The 18,613-nt window shown below is 35.3% G+C and overlaps 1 protein-coding gene across 4 annotated transcripts in view; it reads left to right on the top strand.

Annotated features, from left to right (window-relative positions):
- Positions 1 to 18,613, top strand: part of PLXDC2 (plexin domain containing 2) — a 406,453-nt gene that overhangs the window by 268,694 nt on the left and 119,146 nt on the right. For all 4 annotated transcript variants that reach the window (XM_029239265.1, XM_029239268.1, XM_029239267.1 and 1 more), the window contains one exon: positions 11,891 to 12,009. In XM_029239265.1, coding sequence (XP_029095098.1) covers positions 11,891 to 12,009 — 119 coding nt within the window. The remainder of the gene's footprint in view (positions 1 to 11,890; positions 12,010 to 18,613) is intronic.

Below are 18,613 nucleotides of genomic sequence, written 5' to 3'. Positions count from 1 at the left end.
AAGCAGGGGCTTCCCTGGTGGCGCAGTGGTTGGGAGTCCGCCTGCCAATGCAGGGGACACGGGTTCGTGCCCCGATCCGGGAGGATCCCACATGCCACGGAGCAGCTGGGCCTGTGAGCCATGGCCGCTGAGCCTGTGCATCCGGAGCCTGTGCTCCGCAACGGGAGAGGCCACACAACAGTGAGAGGCCCGCGTACTGGGAAAAAAAAAAAAAAAAAAATCGTAAAGCATATTAAGTCTATTTCCCCATATGCTCTCTCACACACCCATGTACCTAGGTAGCTCAATATTTAAATTTTACTTTTATTTAAATGATTTTTAAAAATTAATGTATGCCACTTCAACTGGATTCTAAATTCTTTAAAAACTAGGACTGTGACTATTTATAAGAAATTATTTTCTCTTCAATACCTGGCACAAGAACTCAATACACAGTCGGTCCTCAATAATTAATTATTCAATGAATGAATACATGAAAAAAATTAGGTATGTAAGATGATTTTTAATTCTGAGAGTTGTGACGGTACAAATACTCAAGAATTACTGTATTTTACTTTATTGAAATATCTTCTGTGTGATAACCAATGGGAATATTGCATTCTTACAATATAATAATAAAAGCTAGTAACTGCCTGTGTTTTATTAAATGATTGAAGCACTTTTCAGTATTGTAAGGATCTTCACAAAGTCCTTTTATACCATAGCAACTTACTGAAATATTTCCAACTTTGATTGGTTAGGATCATTGAAGGAATGCTTAAGGATGGGAAACTCAACATTTTAGGAAAGCAAAAACTTCTCTAGAGGAGACAGCAGTTTAGAACATTTCTTCTAAGATAATATTTCTGTAAGCATTAAAGCACTAGATTTTAAAAATCAGACGATGCTTCCAAATATTATAGCCAGCCTAGAAGTCTGAGTCACAGAATATTAATGCACAAAAACTAGAGAAATTGTAAAACTAAACCTTTTATTAGAAAAATAATTTGGTGGCTCATAAATAGCAAATAGAAAGCGTAAGTCTTGCAGTGATCAGAAGCCTAATCAAGCACAGAATCAGAAAATTCGGAGTTAGTAGTGACCTTAAATGCCCCTAGATCAACCTACCTGCCTGTTTTTATTTTAGAGATTAAGAAATTGGCATCCATTACTGATTAGACAGTTTGATCACCCTAGGGATACTAAGTTGCAACTGCTCAGTTCCATTAAGCACATAGGATGGTACAGCAGCTCATGTGGTCTGTTATATGAGCTTAAATTACAACTTCAGATCTGCCAGGAAGAACTTTACCATTAGATTTTGTGCCCATCATCAGAAAAACAGTGTAAGATTGTCAGTCATAAGCCAAGAGATGCACCACACTAACCCAGCTCTTTGGTGAATTCCAAGGTTTGCTCTTGGCCGATTATTCTCCTACATCATAGCTGATGACCAAAGAAAGTGTCTTTTTGGTTCACTTACCTAATTACTTCCTATATTAGGTACTACCTAGGAAGCAATATGTGAGTAAGGCGCTGCTTAGAGAAATACAAGATCGTATCTCTAAAAGCCACTCTCACTAACCTGCAGACCATAAAGTTTTAGATTCAGCAACTTGTAATAAAAGGTAAAATTTGATATATTGATTATTCAATAAAACAAGGTAGAGACATGTAATTAATTTTAAAATTTAATGATAACATTTACACTCAACTAATCTTACTAGTAGAACCATTTAAATTAAATGCTGGGGGAGCTGTGCTACTACATAATATAAAACATATTTGCACAATTAGTGTTATTTTTTAAAAGTCTGCTACTAACAATGTATTGAAAATATCGTCACCAGAATTTGCATGAAAAACATTTAATTACTCAATTTAGGTAGACCTCTCTTGTGCACAAAGAATTTGAGGAAACTATATATTTTTTGATTGATTGCAGAAATCCCTAGAAGGCAAGAATTATTCCTCCCATGTTGTAGAAGAAACAGGTTCAAGCAGGTTAATTGTGTCCAAGGTCACACACAAAGTATTAGAGGCAGCACACAAGTCTAGCTCATCTGCCCTCCATTTCAGTGTTTCCTCTGCACCGTCAAAGTGTCTATTAGAAATTAGTGAGTAAGAAGGAGACTAGAGCTTGAGAGTTGTGAACACATGTGAAAGAAAAGAAGTGGTTGTTAGGAGGAATTTCATGATCAGAAAACCCTTTTACTTCTATGATTATGGGAAGTTTCCTGGCTATTATTGTCCTCTTGCCTTTTCCAGTTTTTAGAAAAATGGTTGTATAGATACAGAGATGCCCATGGAAGGAAGAGACCTGGGTTTTCACTTACAACAGGGGTATGTCTTGGGTGCTGCTTATAACTAAAAGTACCAAGGTAAAAGTTAAAAAAAAAAAAATGTTTTTTACTTCTAAAGTTTTACCTCAAGGAAATAAATAGATTTCTATATTTAAAGGGTATAGTGTGATAATTTGATATATATATATATATATATATATATATATATATATACATTGTGAAAGAATTTCCACCATCAAGTTAATTAATATTTTCATCACCTCACATATGTACCTTTTTTCTTTTCGGGTGGGAACATTTAAGTTTTATTCTCAGTAAATTTCAATTATATTGTACAGTGTTAGAAACTGTAGTCACCGTGTCATACATTAGATCCTCATACCTTATTCATTGTATAAATGAAAGTTGGTATCCTTTTGTCAGCATCCCTTTATTTCCCCCAGACCCTAGTCCCTGGCAGCCGACATTCTAAAATCTGTTTCTTTGAGGTCGATTGTCTTTGTTTTGTTTTGTTTTTAGATTTCACATGTATGTGATACCGTGCAGTTTTTCTCTTTCTCTATTTGGCTTATTTCACTTAGCTTAATGCCCTCCAGATACATCCATGTTGTCACAAAGGCAGGATTTCATTCTTTTGGGGGCTGAATAATATTCCATTGTGTATATATACCACATATTCTTTATCCATTCATCCATAAATGAACACTTAAGTTGTTTTCATACTTTGGCTGCTTTAAATAATGCTTCAATGAACAAGAGAGTATAGATATCTCTCTAAGGAAGTCATTTTGTTTCCTTTGGTATACACCCAGTAGTGGGATTCCTGGATCATATGGTAGTTTTCTATTTTTAATTTCTTGAGGAAATTCCATACTGTTTTGCACAGTGTCTGTTCCAGTTACGTTTCCACCAACAGACTATAAGGGTTCTGTTTTCTCTGCATCCTTTCCAGGATTTGTTACCTCTTGTCCTTTTGATAATAGACATCTTAACAGGTGTGAGGTGATGTCTCGTTGTGCTTTTGATTTGTATTTTCTGATGATTAGTGATACTGAGCACATTTTCATGAACCTCTTGGCCATTTATATGTCTTATTTGGAAAAATGGCTGTTTAGGTCCTTTGCCCATATTTTAATTAGGTTATTTGTTTTCTTGCTATTGAGTTGTGTGAGTTCTTTATTTATTTTGGATAGAATCCCTTATTAGATACATGGTTTGCAAATATTTTCTCCTATTCCATAGGCTCCCTTTTCACTTTGTTGATGGTTTCTTTTGCTGTGCAGAATATTTTTAGTTTGATGTAGTCCAACTTGTTTATTTTTGCTTTTGGTGTTAAATACAAAATAAAAAATATGATTACTAAGACCTATGTCAAGGAGCTTACCCTCTATGTTTTCTTCTAGGAGTTTTACATTTCAGGTATAACATTCAAGTCTTTAATCCATTTTGAGTTTATTTTTGTGTATGGTATATTCTTTTGCATGTGGCTATCCAGTTTTCCCAGCACAGTTATCCAGTTTGTTGAGAAACAGTTCTTCTGCATTGTATATTCTTGGCTCCATTATTGAAAATGAATTGACCGTATAAGCATGGATTTATTTCTGGGATCTGTACTCTGTTCCATTGATCTATGTGTCTTTTTTCCTTAATCCCAAAGCCACACTGTTTTGGTTACTATAGCTTTGTAATATACTTTGAAATCAGAAAGTATAATGCCTCCAGCTTTGTTCTTCTTTCTCAAGATTGCTTGGCTATTTGGAGTCTTTTGTGGTTCCATACAAATTTTAGGGTTTTTTTCATTTCTGTGAAAAATGCTATTGTAATTTTGATAGGGATTGCATTGAATCTGTAGATTGTTTTGGGTAGCATCGAAAATTTAACAATATTAATTCTTCCAATCTAAGAACATGAAATATCATTCCATTTATTTGTGCCTTGTTCAGTTTCTTTCATCATTGTCTTACAGTTTTCAGTATACAGGGCTTTCGCCCCTTTAGTTAAATTTATTCCTAGGTATTTTCTTGATGCAATTGTAAATGGGATTGTTTTCTTAATTTCCCTTTCTGATAGTCTGTTATTAGCACATAGAAACACAACACATTTCTGTATATTGATTTTGAATCCTGCAAGCTTACTGAATTCATTTATTAGTTCCAACAGTTTTTTTGGAGTCTTTAGGGTTTTCTGTATACAATACAGGCATCTGTAAATAGTGACAGTTTTACTTCTTCCTTTCCAGTTTGTATGCCTTTTATTTCTTTTTCTTGCCTAATTGCTCTGGCTAGGATTTCCAGTATTATGTTGAATAAAAATGGTGAGAGTGGGTGTCCTTGTCTTTTTCCTGATCTTAGAGGAGAAGCTTTCTGCTTAGTATCTTGTTAGCCTTGAGTATGATGTTAGCTATGGGCTTGTCATATATGGACTTTATTTTGTTGAGATGCATTCTATCTATATCTGATTTAAGAGTTTTTATCATGAGAGGATGTTGAATTTTGTCAGATGCTTTTCCTGCATCTATTGAGATCATCATATGATTTTTATCCTTCATTTTGTTAATGTGGCATATCACATTTATTGATTTGTGCATGTTGAATCATCCTTGCATCTCAGGAATAAATCCAGCTTGATCATGGTATATGATCTTTTTGATGTACTGTTGAATATGGTTTGCTAAGATTTTGTTGAGTATTTTTGCATCTATGTTCATTGGCTATATTGGTCTGTAAGTTTTTTTTCTTGTAGTGTCCTCATTTGGCTTTGGTATCAGGGTAATGCTGGCCTTGAAAAATGAGTTTGGAAGTGTTCTCTCTTCTCTATTTTGGAAGACTTTGATAAGAATTGGTATTAATTCTTCTTTAACTGTTTCATAAAGTTCCCCAGTGAAGCCATCTGGTCCTGGATTTTTCTTTGTCAGAACTTTTATAATTACTGATTCTATCTCCTTACTAGTAATTGGTCTGTTCAGATTTTCTGTTTCTTTGTGATTCAATCTTGATTGATGGTATGTTTCTAGGAATTTATCCATATGTCCTAGGTTGTCCAATTTGTTGGCATATGATTGTTCACAGTACAATAGTTTCTTATGGTCCTTTGTTTTCTGTGTTATCAGTTGTAGTGTCTCCTCTTTCATTTCTGATTTTATTTATACTTTCTCTTTTTTCTTAGTCTAGCCAAAGTTTTGTCAAATATTTTATCTTAAGAAAGCTCTTAGTTTCAATGATCTTTTCTATCATTCTAGTGATATCTATCTAATGGATCTTTTTAGTCTCCATTTCTTTTATTTCCATTCTGATCTTTGATATTTCCTTCTTCTGCTAACTTTGGGCTTGGTTTGTTCTTCTTTTTTAGTTCCTTGATGTGTAAGGTTAGGTTGTTTTTTGAGATCTTTCTTTTTTCTTCATGTAGGCATTTATCTCTATAAATTTCCTCTTAGAATTGCCTCTGCTGAATCCCTTAAGTTTTATGTTTTGTTTCCATTTTCATTTATCTCAAGATATTTTAGATTTCCCTTTTGATTTCTTCTTTGGCCCACTGGTTTTTCAGGAGGATATTTTTTAATCTCCATGTATTTGTGAATTTTCCAGTTTTCCTTCTGCTGTTAATTTGTAGTTTTATACCATTTTGGTCAGAAAAGATGCCTCATATGAATTCAGGCCTCTTAAAATTGTTAAGACTTGTCTTGTGGCCTAAAAAAATTATCTATCCTAGAGAATGTCTTATGTGCACTTCAGTAAAATGTGCATTCTGCTGCTGTTTGATGAAATGTTCTATGTATTTCTTTTTTTTTTTTCAAGTGTATTTTATTTATTTATTTTTTAACATCTTTATTGGGGTATAATTGCTTTACAATGGTGTGTTAGTTTCTGCTTTATAACAAAGTGAATCAGTTATACATATACATATGTTCCCATATCTCTTCCCTCTTGTGTCTCCCTGTTCTATGTATTTCTGTAAGGTTCACCTGCTCTAATATGTAGTTTAAGTCCAATGTTTCCTTATTGATTTTCTGTCTGAATGATCTATCCATTGTTGAAAGTGAGATATGAAGTTCCCTATTTTTATTGTATTGCTGTCTCTTTCTGCCTTTAGATCTGTTAATATTTGCTTTATATATTTAGGTATTATGATTGGATACATAAATATTTATAAACATTTACAATTGTTAATATCCTCTTGATGAATTGACCTCTTTATTATTGAATAATGATCTTTCTTTTGTCTCTTGTTACAAGTTTTGGCTTAAAAGTCTACTTTTCTGGCATAAGTATACCTACCTCTGTTTTCTTTTGGTTTCCATTTGCATGGAAAATCTTTTTCCATACCTTTACTTTTAATCTACGTGTGTTCTTAAAACTGAAGTGAGTGTCTGTGGGCAGCATATAGTTAAGTCTTTTTCTTAAACTCTTAACCCAGTCTGTGTCTTCTGATTGGAGAATTTAGTCCATCTACATTTAAAGTAACTATTGATAGGTATGGTTTACTGTTGCCATTTTGGTAGCTGTCTTCTGGCTGTTTTGTAATTCCTTTGTTCCTTTCTTTTTCTCACTCTCCTTTGTGATTTGATTTTCTGTAGTGATACGCTTCAATTCATTGTATTTATCTTCTGTGTGTTAAGTATTTGATCTGTGGTTACTATGAGACTTACATAAAACATCTTATACAATCAATTTTAAGCTGATAACAACTAACTTCAAACTCATACAGAAGCTCTACATTTTTACACCTTCCACCATATTTTATGTTTTTGATATCACAATTTATAACTTTTTATATTGCATATCCACTAACAAACTATTGTAGTTATAGTTATTTTTAAAACTTTTGTCTTTTAACCTTTATACTAGAGTTATAAGTGATTTTTCCACCACCGTTATGAGTATTCTGAATTTAACTATATATTTACCTTTACCAGTGAGTTTTTCTTTTATATATATAATTCTTGTTACTTACTAGCATTCTTTCATTTTAGCTTGAAGAACTCCCTTTAACATTTCTTATAAGTCTGGTCTAGTGGTAAAGATCTTTTTCAGCTTTTGTTTGTCTGGAAATTTCTTTATTTCTCCTTTAATTCTGAAGAACAACTTTGCTTAATAAAGTACTCTTGGTTAGCAGGTTTTTTCTTTTAGCACTTCGAATGCCTCACCCCACTCTCTCTTGCCTGCAAGGTTTCTGCAGAAAAATCTACTAACAGTCTTTAAAATTTTCCTTGTAAATAACAAATTGCTTTTCTCTTCTTGCTTTTAAGATTCTTTCCTTGTTGTTAACTTCTGTTAATTTGATTATAATGTGTTTCAGTGTAAATCCCTTATGATTCATCTTTTTTGGTATTTTTGAGCTTTCTGGATCTGGATGTCTGTTTTTTTTCCCCAGGTTAAGGAAGTTTTCAGCCATTAGTTCTTTGAATAATCATTTTATTTTTAATTTATTTTTGGCTGCGTTGGGTCTTCATTGCTGCACGCAAGCTTTCTCTAGTTGCGGCGAGCGGGGCTACTCTTCGTTGTGGTGGGCGGGCTTCTCACTGAGGTGGCTTCTCTTGTTGCAGAGCACAGGCTCTAGGCATGTGGGCTTCAGTAGTTGTGGCACATGGGCTCAGTAGTTGTGGTTTGCAGGCTCTAGAACACAGCCTCAGTAGTTGTGGTGCATGGGCTTAGTTGCTCTGAGGCATGTGGGATCTTCCCAGACCAGGGCTCAAACCCGTGTCCCCTGCATTGGCAGACAGATTCTTAACCACTGCATCACCTGGGAAGTCCTCTCTGAATAATCCTTCTGCCCCTTTCTCTCTCTCTTCTCATTTTGAAATCCCTATAATGTGAATATTCGTCTACTTGATGGTGTCCCATATGTCCCTTAAGCTATCTTCACTCTTTTTCATTCTTTTTGTTCTCTCTCTGCTCCTCTAATTGGATCAGTTCCGCTGATATGTTTTCAAGTGCATTGATCTTTTCTTTTACTTGATACAGTCTGTTGCTGAACCCCTCTATTAAAACTTCCAGTCAATTATTGTATTCTTCAGTACTATGATTTCTATTTAGTACTTCTTATACTTTCTGTCTCTTCATTGAAATTCTCACTTTGTTCGTGCATTGTTCTCCTGACCTCAGTGAGCATCTTTTTTTTGTTGTTTTTTGGCTGCACTGTGTGGCATACCGGATCTTGGTCCCCCAACCAGGGATCAAACCTGTGGCCCCTGAAATGGAAACACAGAATCTTCACCACTGGACTGCCAGGGAAGTCCAGTGAGCATACTTATGACTGTTATTTTGAACTCATTTGGGTAAATCACTTACTTCTGTTTCATTAAGATCAGTTTCTAGAGATTTATCTTGTTTCTTGTTTGGAACATATTCCCCTGTTTCTTCATTTTTCTTTACTCACTGTTAGTTTTTGTACATCAGATAAATAGCTACCTCTTTCAGTCTTGTCAGAGTGGTTTTCTGTACAACATGAACTTCATCAGTCAGCTTAGCTCAAGCTCCTGGTTGTCTTTCAAACCTTTGTGATTGTTCAAGGCACCATCTTTGTTCTCAGTGGCATCCAGTAGTTTTGGGTGTGCCAAGAGCAATCAGTTTCCCAAAGGGGAAGATGGCAGTCAGCACCTAGATTTGTTGGCAGTCCCTCAGGCAGCAGCATACTGGAAAAGTATGCAGTCAAATCCTCTCCAGGGATAAACTGGGAGACAGGTATTTTGTCTGCTCCCTCTCTACTGAGCCTTGAGGGGATAGCCAATGCAAGTGATGCAAGTGCTCACAGGTGTGCCTGTTAACAATTGCTTCTTTGTGTGCTACAGTCCTGTGGGACTCATGAATGCAAACCCCATTGTCTCTCAGAGCAAGATGACCTGGGGGCCTGTCCTCAGGTGGCAGCCACAAAAGCTGGGTGCCAGACATGTGTGCAAGCTCCTTCCAGAGAGATGCTGGTGACTTGGTTTTATCCTTGGACTGAACCAAAGGAACAAGGTAGGGGAAGTACCCACTGGCTCTTTTGGGCTCCAGAGGATCACAGTAAGCACCTAGATGTGTGCACTTTCATTATGGGTATTTTCTCAGTTGCCTCATGTATAGCAGTCACTCAGCTAATCTTGGATTTCTCTCAAAGGAAATTGCTCCTTGTGTAGCTGTACATTCAGTGTATCCATGGGAAAAGGGGAAGTCAGGAGCCTCCTATGCTGCCATCTTGGTCAAAAGATCTCAGCATTAAGTTATACTCAAAAACACAGTAATGACCGTGTTCTGGTCTACTCCAATCACCTGGTACAGGAATGAACTCAGGAAGTCAGACAGAAGAAACGTATAGGGCAAGTTACATGGGAAAGGGTATGGAGCATACATGCCCTCTCTGGGCACTCTACTCTCCTAGCACCTCCACATCTTCACTAACCCAAAAGCTCTCTGTCATGCAATATTGATTTTTTTTCTTTTTAATCATATACTTACTGACCTGGGAGATAAGTTATGCTCTCTTAGTTCTGTGAGTTTCATTTCTGTACATCATTTTTTGGCAACAAGACTTTTTAAAAGATTAGAAAATCCAATACTTAGAGCTAAGCAAACATCTTAGCTGCTCATTTGTTTTCTTAAAAAAATAAAAAAGAATAAACAGTGTCAGTTAATGAAATTAGAACACTCCCTAACACAATACACAAAAATAAACTCAGAATGGATTAAAGACCTAAAAGTAAGACCGGAAACTATGAAACTCTCAGAAGAAAACATAGGAAGAATGCTCTTTGACATAAATCACAGCAAGATCTTTTTTGACCTGCCTTCGAGAGTAGGAAATAAAAACAAAAATAAACAAATGGGACCTAATGAAACTTAAAAGCTTCCGCACAGCAAAGCAAACCATAAACAAGATGAAAAGACAACTCTCAGAATGGGAGAAAATAATTGCAAACGAATCAACAGACAAAGGATTAATTTCCAAAATTTACAAGCAGCTCATGCAGATCAATATTAAAAAAAAAAACAACCCAATCAAAAAATGGGCAGAAGACCTAAATAGACACTTCTCCAAAGAAGATATACAGATGGCCAACAAACACATGAAAAGATGCTCAACATCACTAATCATTAGAGAAATGCAAATCAAAACTACAATGAGGTAACACCTCATACCAGTCAGAATGGCCATCATCAAAAAATCTACAAACAATAAATGGCTGGAGAAGGTGTGGAGAAAAGAGAACCCTTTTGCACTGTTGGTGGGAATGTAAATTGATACAGCCACTATGGAGAACAGTATGGAGGTTCCTTAAAGAACTAAAAATAGAATTACCATATGACCCAGCAATCCCACTACTGGGCATATACCCAGAGAAAACCATAACTCAAAAAGACACATGCACCCCAATGTTCATTGCAGCACTATTTACAATAGCCAGGTCATGGAAGCAACCTAAATGCCTATTGACAGACGAATGGATAAAGAAGATGTGGTGCATATATACAGTGGAATATTAGCCATAAAAAAGAACAAAATTGGGTCATTTATAGAGACATGGATGGACCTAAAGACTGTCATACAGAGTGAAGTAAGTCACAAAGAGAAAACAAGTATCGTATATTAACGCATATATGTAGAATCTAGAAAAATGGTACAGATGAACCTGTTTGCAAGGCAGAAATAGAGACACAGATGTAGAGAACAAACGCATGGACACCAAAGGGGGGAAAGAGGGGTGGTGGGATGAGTTGGGAGATTGGGATTGACATATACACTAACTAAGACATATAAAATAGGTAACTAATGAGAACCTGCTGTATAGCACAGGGAACTCCACTTTGCTGTACAGTAGAAACTAACACAATGTTGTAAAACAACTATATGTACCCCAGTAAAATAAATAAATAAATATAAATAAAACCTAAAAGAGAAACACTGATGAAAACAAAATATATATTCTCATTGGTGGCTATTAAACTGTGTTTCAATTACTGTTTCATGTTAATACTTTTATAATAAACACTGGCAGGTTGACTCATCAGAATATGATACATAGCACTGAAGATTCATCCCAGTGTACTTAAAGGGGCTTCAGAAATGTTAGCCTGAGGCCCTATAAGCTACCTTGCAACCTTTTAGAAGCAGTACAACAAAGGAATGCAGACATTGTGAATTAAAGAGGAAAATTCCCATGAGTGTTAAAGAAATTTCTTTAGCATATGGAAGTGTATAATTCTAAGTACGAAATAGACATTTTCAAGTCTGATTCTAGCTTCCCTGAATGTGTTCCTTTCTCTCTCAGCATTTGTCAAATGTATTTGAAGTTCATTCAAGCCACTTGGGTTGCATTTTGAAAGTGGCTCATGGAAATTTAAGCAGACAGTACCCATTAACATTAATGGACTTCCTCAGGCAAAATTCCCCCATACTGGGCTCAATATTAACCTCAGTATGAGGTTAGATTTTACCAAATATTTAGAGAATACTCAATTCTTTAAAAGTATCCGAAATGCTATGTCAGTAACGGAAATCCAGTTAACTATGTAAAATTCAAGCAGCACAGCCCCTAGATGTGAAGGTTAGATCCATGATTTGTGAAGATTCCCACCAGAATTGATTGATACATTTTTCTCACTGCATTTCTTTTGTTCCAATGGGGTTTATAGGCACAGCGCTTGTTGTCCAGTGGGACCACGTACATCTCCAGGATAATTACAACCTGGGAAGCTTCACATTCCAAGCAACCCTCCTCATGGATGGACGCATCATCTTCGGATATAAGGAAGTAAGTAATGTACTGATAATCTCCTTCCCTATTGACTTGACCTCTCTATCTTTTCCTCCAAGTGTCAAGAAAAGGACATTTTACAGTCATGAACCTCAGATCATTTTCTCACCTCTTGGTTTCTTTTGCTTTATTGAAAAAAATACAATTTTTAAAATCTACCGAGTAGCACTAATTGTTAATTCTTTGGGTTTTGTTTTATTTTGCATTCTGATATCCTTGGCATTCTGACCCATGAGTTTCATAAAATTATTAAATAATTATATTCTTGTGGTAGTATAATGAAATATCTCTAAGAAAAAATATTTCCAATTTGGAAGGATTTTCATCTAAATCTGATTACTTATATTTATACTATTTATTTGTTTTTGCCTTGTCAACTTCTTTGACATTTTTTGGCTATAATTTCAAAAGTGTTAATAGACATGAAGTCTTGTGTGGCTCAATGACCCAATACTGAAAGTATTCCACGACAGCTGAGTCCACAATCCCTTTGGCCAATGTTTATTGCCACCTGATAGGAAAGATTAATTAGAGATCAAAGTGACAGAATAAAGAAATTTAAACTTAGTTTGTTTCATTTTACCAAATTGACAGGGAATGGAAATTGACTAAATTGTAGCCTTTAATTTACAGAACGTCTAAATTAGAATAATAGCATGTTTGGCTTAAAACTCTATTGACAGTGTAATTAAGGTCTATTAGACAACCTAAACTTTGGGGGAAGAAAATAAAGAATATAAGAATAATATATCAGATGTGATGTTTTAGGCAGTCAGTAGTCACAATGTGAATTGATAATGGGCATTATTAACCCATGGATTAATGGGTATTTATAATACAGACTCAACATCTTATTTTCAATTGAAGGGTTATTTTTCCCTTGGTAAATGAATCCCTGCCTATTAAAAAGATGCTGACAATTTAAAAAGGATTCACTTTGGTCATGTCTTCTGAAATCTATCTTTTCTATAAAGTGAGGGATGGTTGTATTTCAACTCAATAGGCCAACTTTTGGAAATCTCATAACCATGTTATATGTTTCCACTCTTTTGAAGAATTCTTCCGTGTGGAATTAATCATTTACTTGGGGCAATAGTATACACAGAATATAATGTAAGATCCGTTCTGCTTGGTGCTTCCTTATCCAGAGCTATGTTTTGGTATCATAGCCCACCATATCCTTATATCACACTCCCTGGAAGCTGAGACAATATTGCTCAAAGGAACTCATTCTAGTTTTCATTATAATCTAGTGTATTGCTGGGACTGCAGAATGATGTTATGGAATATTATTTTCAACATTTTAACCAACAGTGGTAAAATTTCTGGAAAGAGGCAGAGTCAATAAGTCTAGAATCTAAAATCTCACTAATTGTAGACTTTGTCAAAACAGAGGTTTGTGTTCTTATTGTGGTCTCTCTCACTAGTCTTTATTATCAAAATTGTCATCTTTATTTATACTCTTCTCAATGGGTGTCTCACATTGCAGAGTCACAGTTTATTTTTCCTATTCTCTCTTTGTAGTGAGGTTGGTATTTTTAAAATGTCCTTTTCTTTTCTTTATTTAATCAAAGAGAAATTTTCCATTATGGTTTTCCTGTTTTGTCATGAGAATATTAAGCTGACAGGCAATTTTAACACTTTCTTAATATTTCCAGACTATCAGTCCTTCTGAATTTAGAGTTCTAAAGAAATCATACTTTATTATTTGCCTCTCTGTCCTGGTTAAAAAATGGTTACTTATTTCCTATTCTACCTCTTTGCTTCCTGATAACTGTCATGTATTTTATTTTGCTGGGGCAAATTTCTATTTGTAAAATTTGCCACAATAAGGATCCCCATGCATTTGAGGTGAGAGCTAGGTGCTCCTGGCCTTTCTAGAAAAATATTTATAATTTCAATTACATAAGTATTATGTAATTGATGTATTATCATTACATAATGTATTATCCTTGACAAAGTGCTTTCACATACGTTATAGTTTTCAATTCTTCAATAGTAACTTATACTCTTAATATTCTTAGCCTTTTACAAAGGCACTGGCACATAAAAGGTGTTTAATAAATGTGTGTGGCTTAATTATGGAGTTAGATCATACACAATTTATCTTTATTTTATCTTTATCTTTATTTATTTTATAGCTAAGCAGACAATCAGAAAGGTTAAATGACATGCTTGAGTTTACAGAGCTAGTTAAGGACAAATCCAGAACAAAAAACCTTAATGTGGTGACCCCAAAATACCTCAACATTGTTTTCTTTCCCAAGGAGATTATGTAAAACAAGTCACAGATCTATTTCTCATTTGTGTTTTTCCAATACATATTTGTTACTGTTTGGTGTTTAGTAATCTTTTTATATGACTCCCGTATATTACACAATTACAGTCCCATAAAGTCAGGAGAAGTATTCCTAATTAAGCTATAGAGCTAATGAAATTGTAAGAACCTAAGAATATAAGGAGTATAATTTTGTATTCCTATTCAGATTAAATATACCGAAGCAAAGTTATAGGTCGGAAGGTAAGTGCAGTTCTTACTCTAATTAGTTGCTTTTAACTGATTAATGCCAGCTTTGTTTTATTTTATTATATTTTACATGAGTGAGAAGAAAAATTCTGATTTATTCAGAAACTACTAATAATTTTACTCAACATGGAAGAAAATTAGTATTTCATTGAATAAATTTTTGACACAAATTTCACTTTTATTACCCTCAAATGATTTATTCCAGTAGTTAATTATGTTTCTCTTAGTAACTCTTTTTTTTTTTTTTTTTTTTTTTTTGCGGTATGCGGGCCTCTCACCGTTGTGGCCTCTCCCGTTGCGGAGCACAGGCTCCGGACGCGCAGGCTCAGCGGCCATGGCTCACGGGCCCAGCCGCTCCGCAGCATGTGGGATCTTCCCAGACCGGGGCACAAACCCGCGTCCCCTGCATCAGCAGACAGACTCTCAACCACTGCACCACCAGGGAAGCCCCTCTCTTAGTAACTGTTAATGTGCCAACTGCCCATACTAACCACTCAGATGACCTCCAGTTCTGTCATGTTCCGTATGTAGTCATGTCTCCAGCAGCATAATTTTTCACAGTGCAGACTGTGATAAATAATGATCAGTAAATTAGGAAATACATTTGTACTTATAACAATCTTAATGAGATTGAGATAGGGCAGTTACTACTGCTGTTTGAAATAAGAGTAAATACAGATTTGTTCAAAGAATTTAATGATCCTTCACAAAGTCACAGTGTTCTCCTAACCATACTGGTGAGAGAAGTAGTGGGGACACAGATTCCTTTAAGTAATTAAGTTACCTCTCCCAAGATTATAGCTCTTTATTATTCAACCAAAGATTTGAAATTATGTTTTAAGTTATAGGCCCTTATTGCTACACAGCTGTTTATTTTAGTTAATTTCAAAGATACAGTTTACTTAGGATGGAAGTCAAAACACAAAAAACATATTGTTTTTTTCAAAAGTTTCCTCTCAAATTATCAACCATTCACTTTAATGCATTTTTCAGTTTCAGGGTATCCATTTGTTTCTTTTGCATAGATTTAATTACCTAATGAAATTAACCATCTTGTCATCTATATTCTTAAATATATTAATAACAGTTCTTTTAAAGTTTATAGCTAACTCTAATATCTAGATTTCCTATGGGTCTGTTTCTATCATCTCTTTTTTACTTTGTTTCTTTTTCTGTAGATTTTCATTCACTGGTCATGTCTCCTTGCATGTTAGGTAATTTTTGATCAAATGTTGGGCGTTGTTTACAAAATAGTAAAGAGATGCTTTGAGGTTGTGGATGATATTTTCTTCTTCAAGGAAGGGTTTACTCTTTTTGTTAGGCAGTTAGGAGGGAACAGATTACTTACTACTGAGCAGGACTAAGCTCATTCACAGTTGAGCATTGGCCCTTATAAAAACTGGTATATTTCTGGTTAGCCCTTCTTAGAATGTAGTCCTTCAGGAATCTCCCCATAACGCCTGGGTAATTACTATGGACCTTTTGCCTTAGTGGTCCTGAACTCTGTGTTTTCCACAACTCCATGAGACTGCCTGAAGTTCTGTTCAAATTTTCTGTCTCTAAATCTGGCCCATTAATTGTCAAATGCCTTGAAGGGAAAGCAGTGTTGGTTTCACCTCTGTGATTTCCTTTCTTTGGAATCTTGGCTTTTCAGGTCCTTGTTCTTTGACAGCCACCTGATGCCTTCAACAGATGCTTTTCATATGTTTTTTATCTTTCCTGCTTGGTCTCAGTAGTAGAAATGATGGCCTTATACAAGTTTGTCTGCCATAACCAGAAGCCCCATTCATTTTTAAAAGCAACCTCCAAATTTGTAAAATCTAACATTTATTGAGCTCTTCATATATGCTAGGCAGTGACCGACATGCTTAAAATTTGTCTCATATTATTCTCACAAAAACTAAGAGGTTGTCACTTTTATCATTTACAGAGAAGGAACCCAAAACACCCAGAGAGGTTAAGTAACTTTCCCAAAATTATGAAACAAAGATTCATCCAAGGGAATATGACTCCAGAGCCCATAGGCCCAACCACTGTACCTTAGTGCCTCCCTACAAGCTTCCTTTTCAAGAAATGGCTGTATTGCTTTATTCACTTTGATATCCCTGACAGTCTTTCCTGGTTAGTCATTATTGTAGTGTAACTCAGCCACTTGAGAGCACAGGTAAGAATGGTTTACCTTTCCACAGCACTTATTTTATTAATTTTTTTTAAAAAGTGAAAAGAAGTTGTGCATAAGTAAAAATAATAGTAAAAACATATGTCCTTTCTTAGATAAATGGAATTTGGAAAAATCAAATTCCCGTTTCCTATTCTGTTAATAAAAATAACTAGCTGTCATCCTAGAAACCAGATTCTTTATATTATTTTAAGTTACCATTGAATAGTGATGATTGTTTGCTTATTACAATATAGACCTGAAATTCTTGGTCTCTTGATAATGTAACAAGGAAACTACCTGTTCACAAGAAAGATGTGATTCCAAACACATTAGAGACTTGGAATCAAATTTCTTATATTTCTTGATGCTGCCTATCCTAGTATACTATCATATATTAGAAGTTGCATTTCCTCTGACTTGTTTCATCTCTCTTCTCCTATTATATTTTGAATTTATTGTTACTTTAGATACAGACTCAGGAAGGATGTGATTCATTTTGTGTCTATTGGAAATTTGATTAATTTTTTTCACCAGTTCATGGGAGGTACAGAGTGGTCATCAGTTTGAGACAATACAATTAAAAAGTCACGTAATCCTTCTACATGGCCACAGGGGAACTCATAGAGAATACATATCTCACCTGAGAGTCAGCCCACTTTATCCATTTTCTTGGTTGATTACCTTACAATCTCCTTCAGCAGCAAATTTTAGAGGAGGTCTGTATAGAGGAACTTTATTGTTTATTAAGTAAAATTACTTTTTAATTACTTCTACCATTTAAGTATTTAATCCTAATGTTCCTTAGTGTAACATTTACTGTTTCTGTGGAAGAATGCATAGTTAATAAATCACCATTGCCAATTGGTTGTAGGTTTAACTGTCACCCTAAATGCATTTTTAAAATTTATTTGAAGACTATTTCTCTTGTTTAAACTGTAATGATCCTTCATTCATGGTAATCATCCTGAAAGCATTAAAAGATGAACACTTGCTGAACTTGTAAAATTTATAGAAAAAAATAATTCAAGGGAGTAAGAGAAAACCAAAAAGAACTGAACAGTGAAACAACTGACATTTAGATATGAAGTGATTTGCCTTTATGGCTATTGCTGTATATGTGAGAATGTTTAACGTGTTAAAATAATATATATGCATCCAAGAAACTATATATATATATATGAAATTTAAATAAAATTTATTTAACAAATGTATAAGATTGAGAAAACCCAGATGACATGAAATGCTAATTATAAACTCTCAAGAAATAATTCCATAACTGAGAACATGTCTCTGCAGAGGAAAGCAAAGCAAAATGGCTCTTTAATAAATTAAGTAAATGTCTCTCAAATTGTGTGTTTTCTAAATTGAGCATTTCCCAGAATGTGCTTTTCCCAATGCCTATTAGCAATGAAAGGCTCTGAGAAGAACAGCCACAAAGGTAAATTAACTTCATTTAACCCAGAGCTGATCAAACTTTTTTGACCTGGGAATGCATTTTTCATGGAACATCTATTACCACCACCCAGGAAGGTGTGGGGAATGTTGAATTAAAAAAACAATTCATGTGGTGCAGCCACTATGGAGAACAATATGGAGGTTCCTCAAAAAACTAAAAATAGGGCTTCCCTGGTGGCGCAGCGGTTGAGAGTCTGCCTGCCGAGGCAGGGGACAAAGGTTCGTGCCCCGGTCCGGGAAGATCCCACATGCCGCGGAGCGGCTGGGCCCGTGAGCCATGGCCACTGAGCCTGCGCGTCCGGAGCCTGTGCTCCGCAACGGGAGGGGCCGCAACAGTGAGAGGCCCGCGTATCACAAAAAAAAAAAAAAAAAAAAAAAAAACTAAAAATAGGGGCTTCCCTGGTGGCGCAGTGGTTGGGGGTCTGCCTGCCGATGCAGGGGACGCGGGTTCGTGCCCC

Source organism: Monodon monoceros, unplaced genomic scaffold (assembly GCF_005190385.1).
Source record: "Monodon monoceros isolate NGI ecotype Baffin Bay Population unplaced genomic scaffold, NGI_Narwhal_1 Super_Scaffold_21, whole genome shotgun sequence".
Lineage (NCBI taxonomy): Eukaryota > Metazoa > Chordata > Mammalia > Artiodactyla > Monodontidae > Monodon > Monodon monoceros.
Note: the sequence above shows the minus strand (reverse complement) of the source record. Positions and strands in the feature narration are given on the sequence as shown.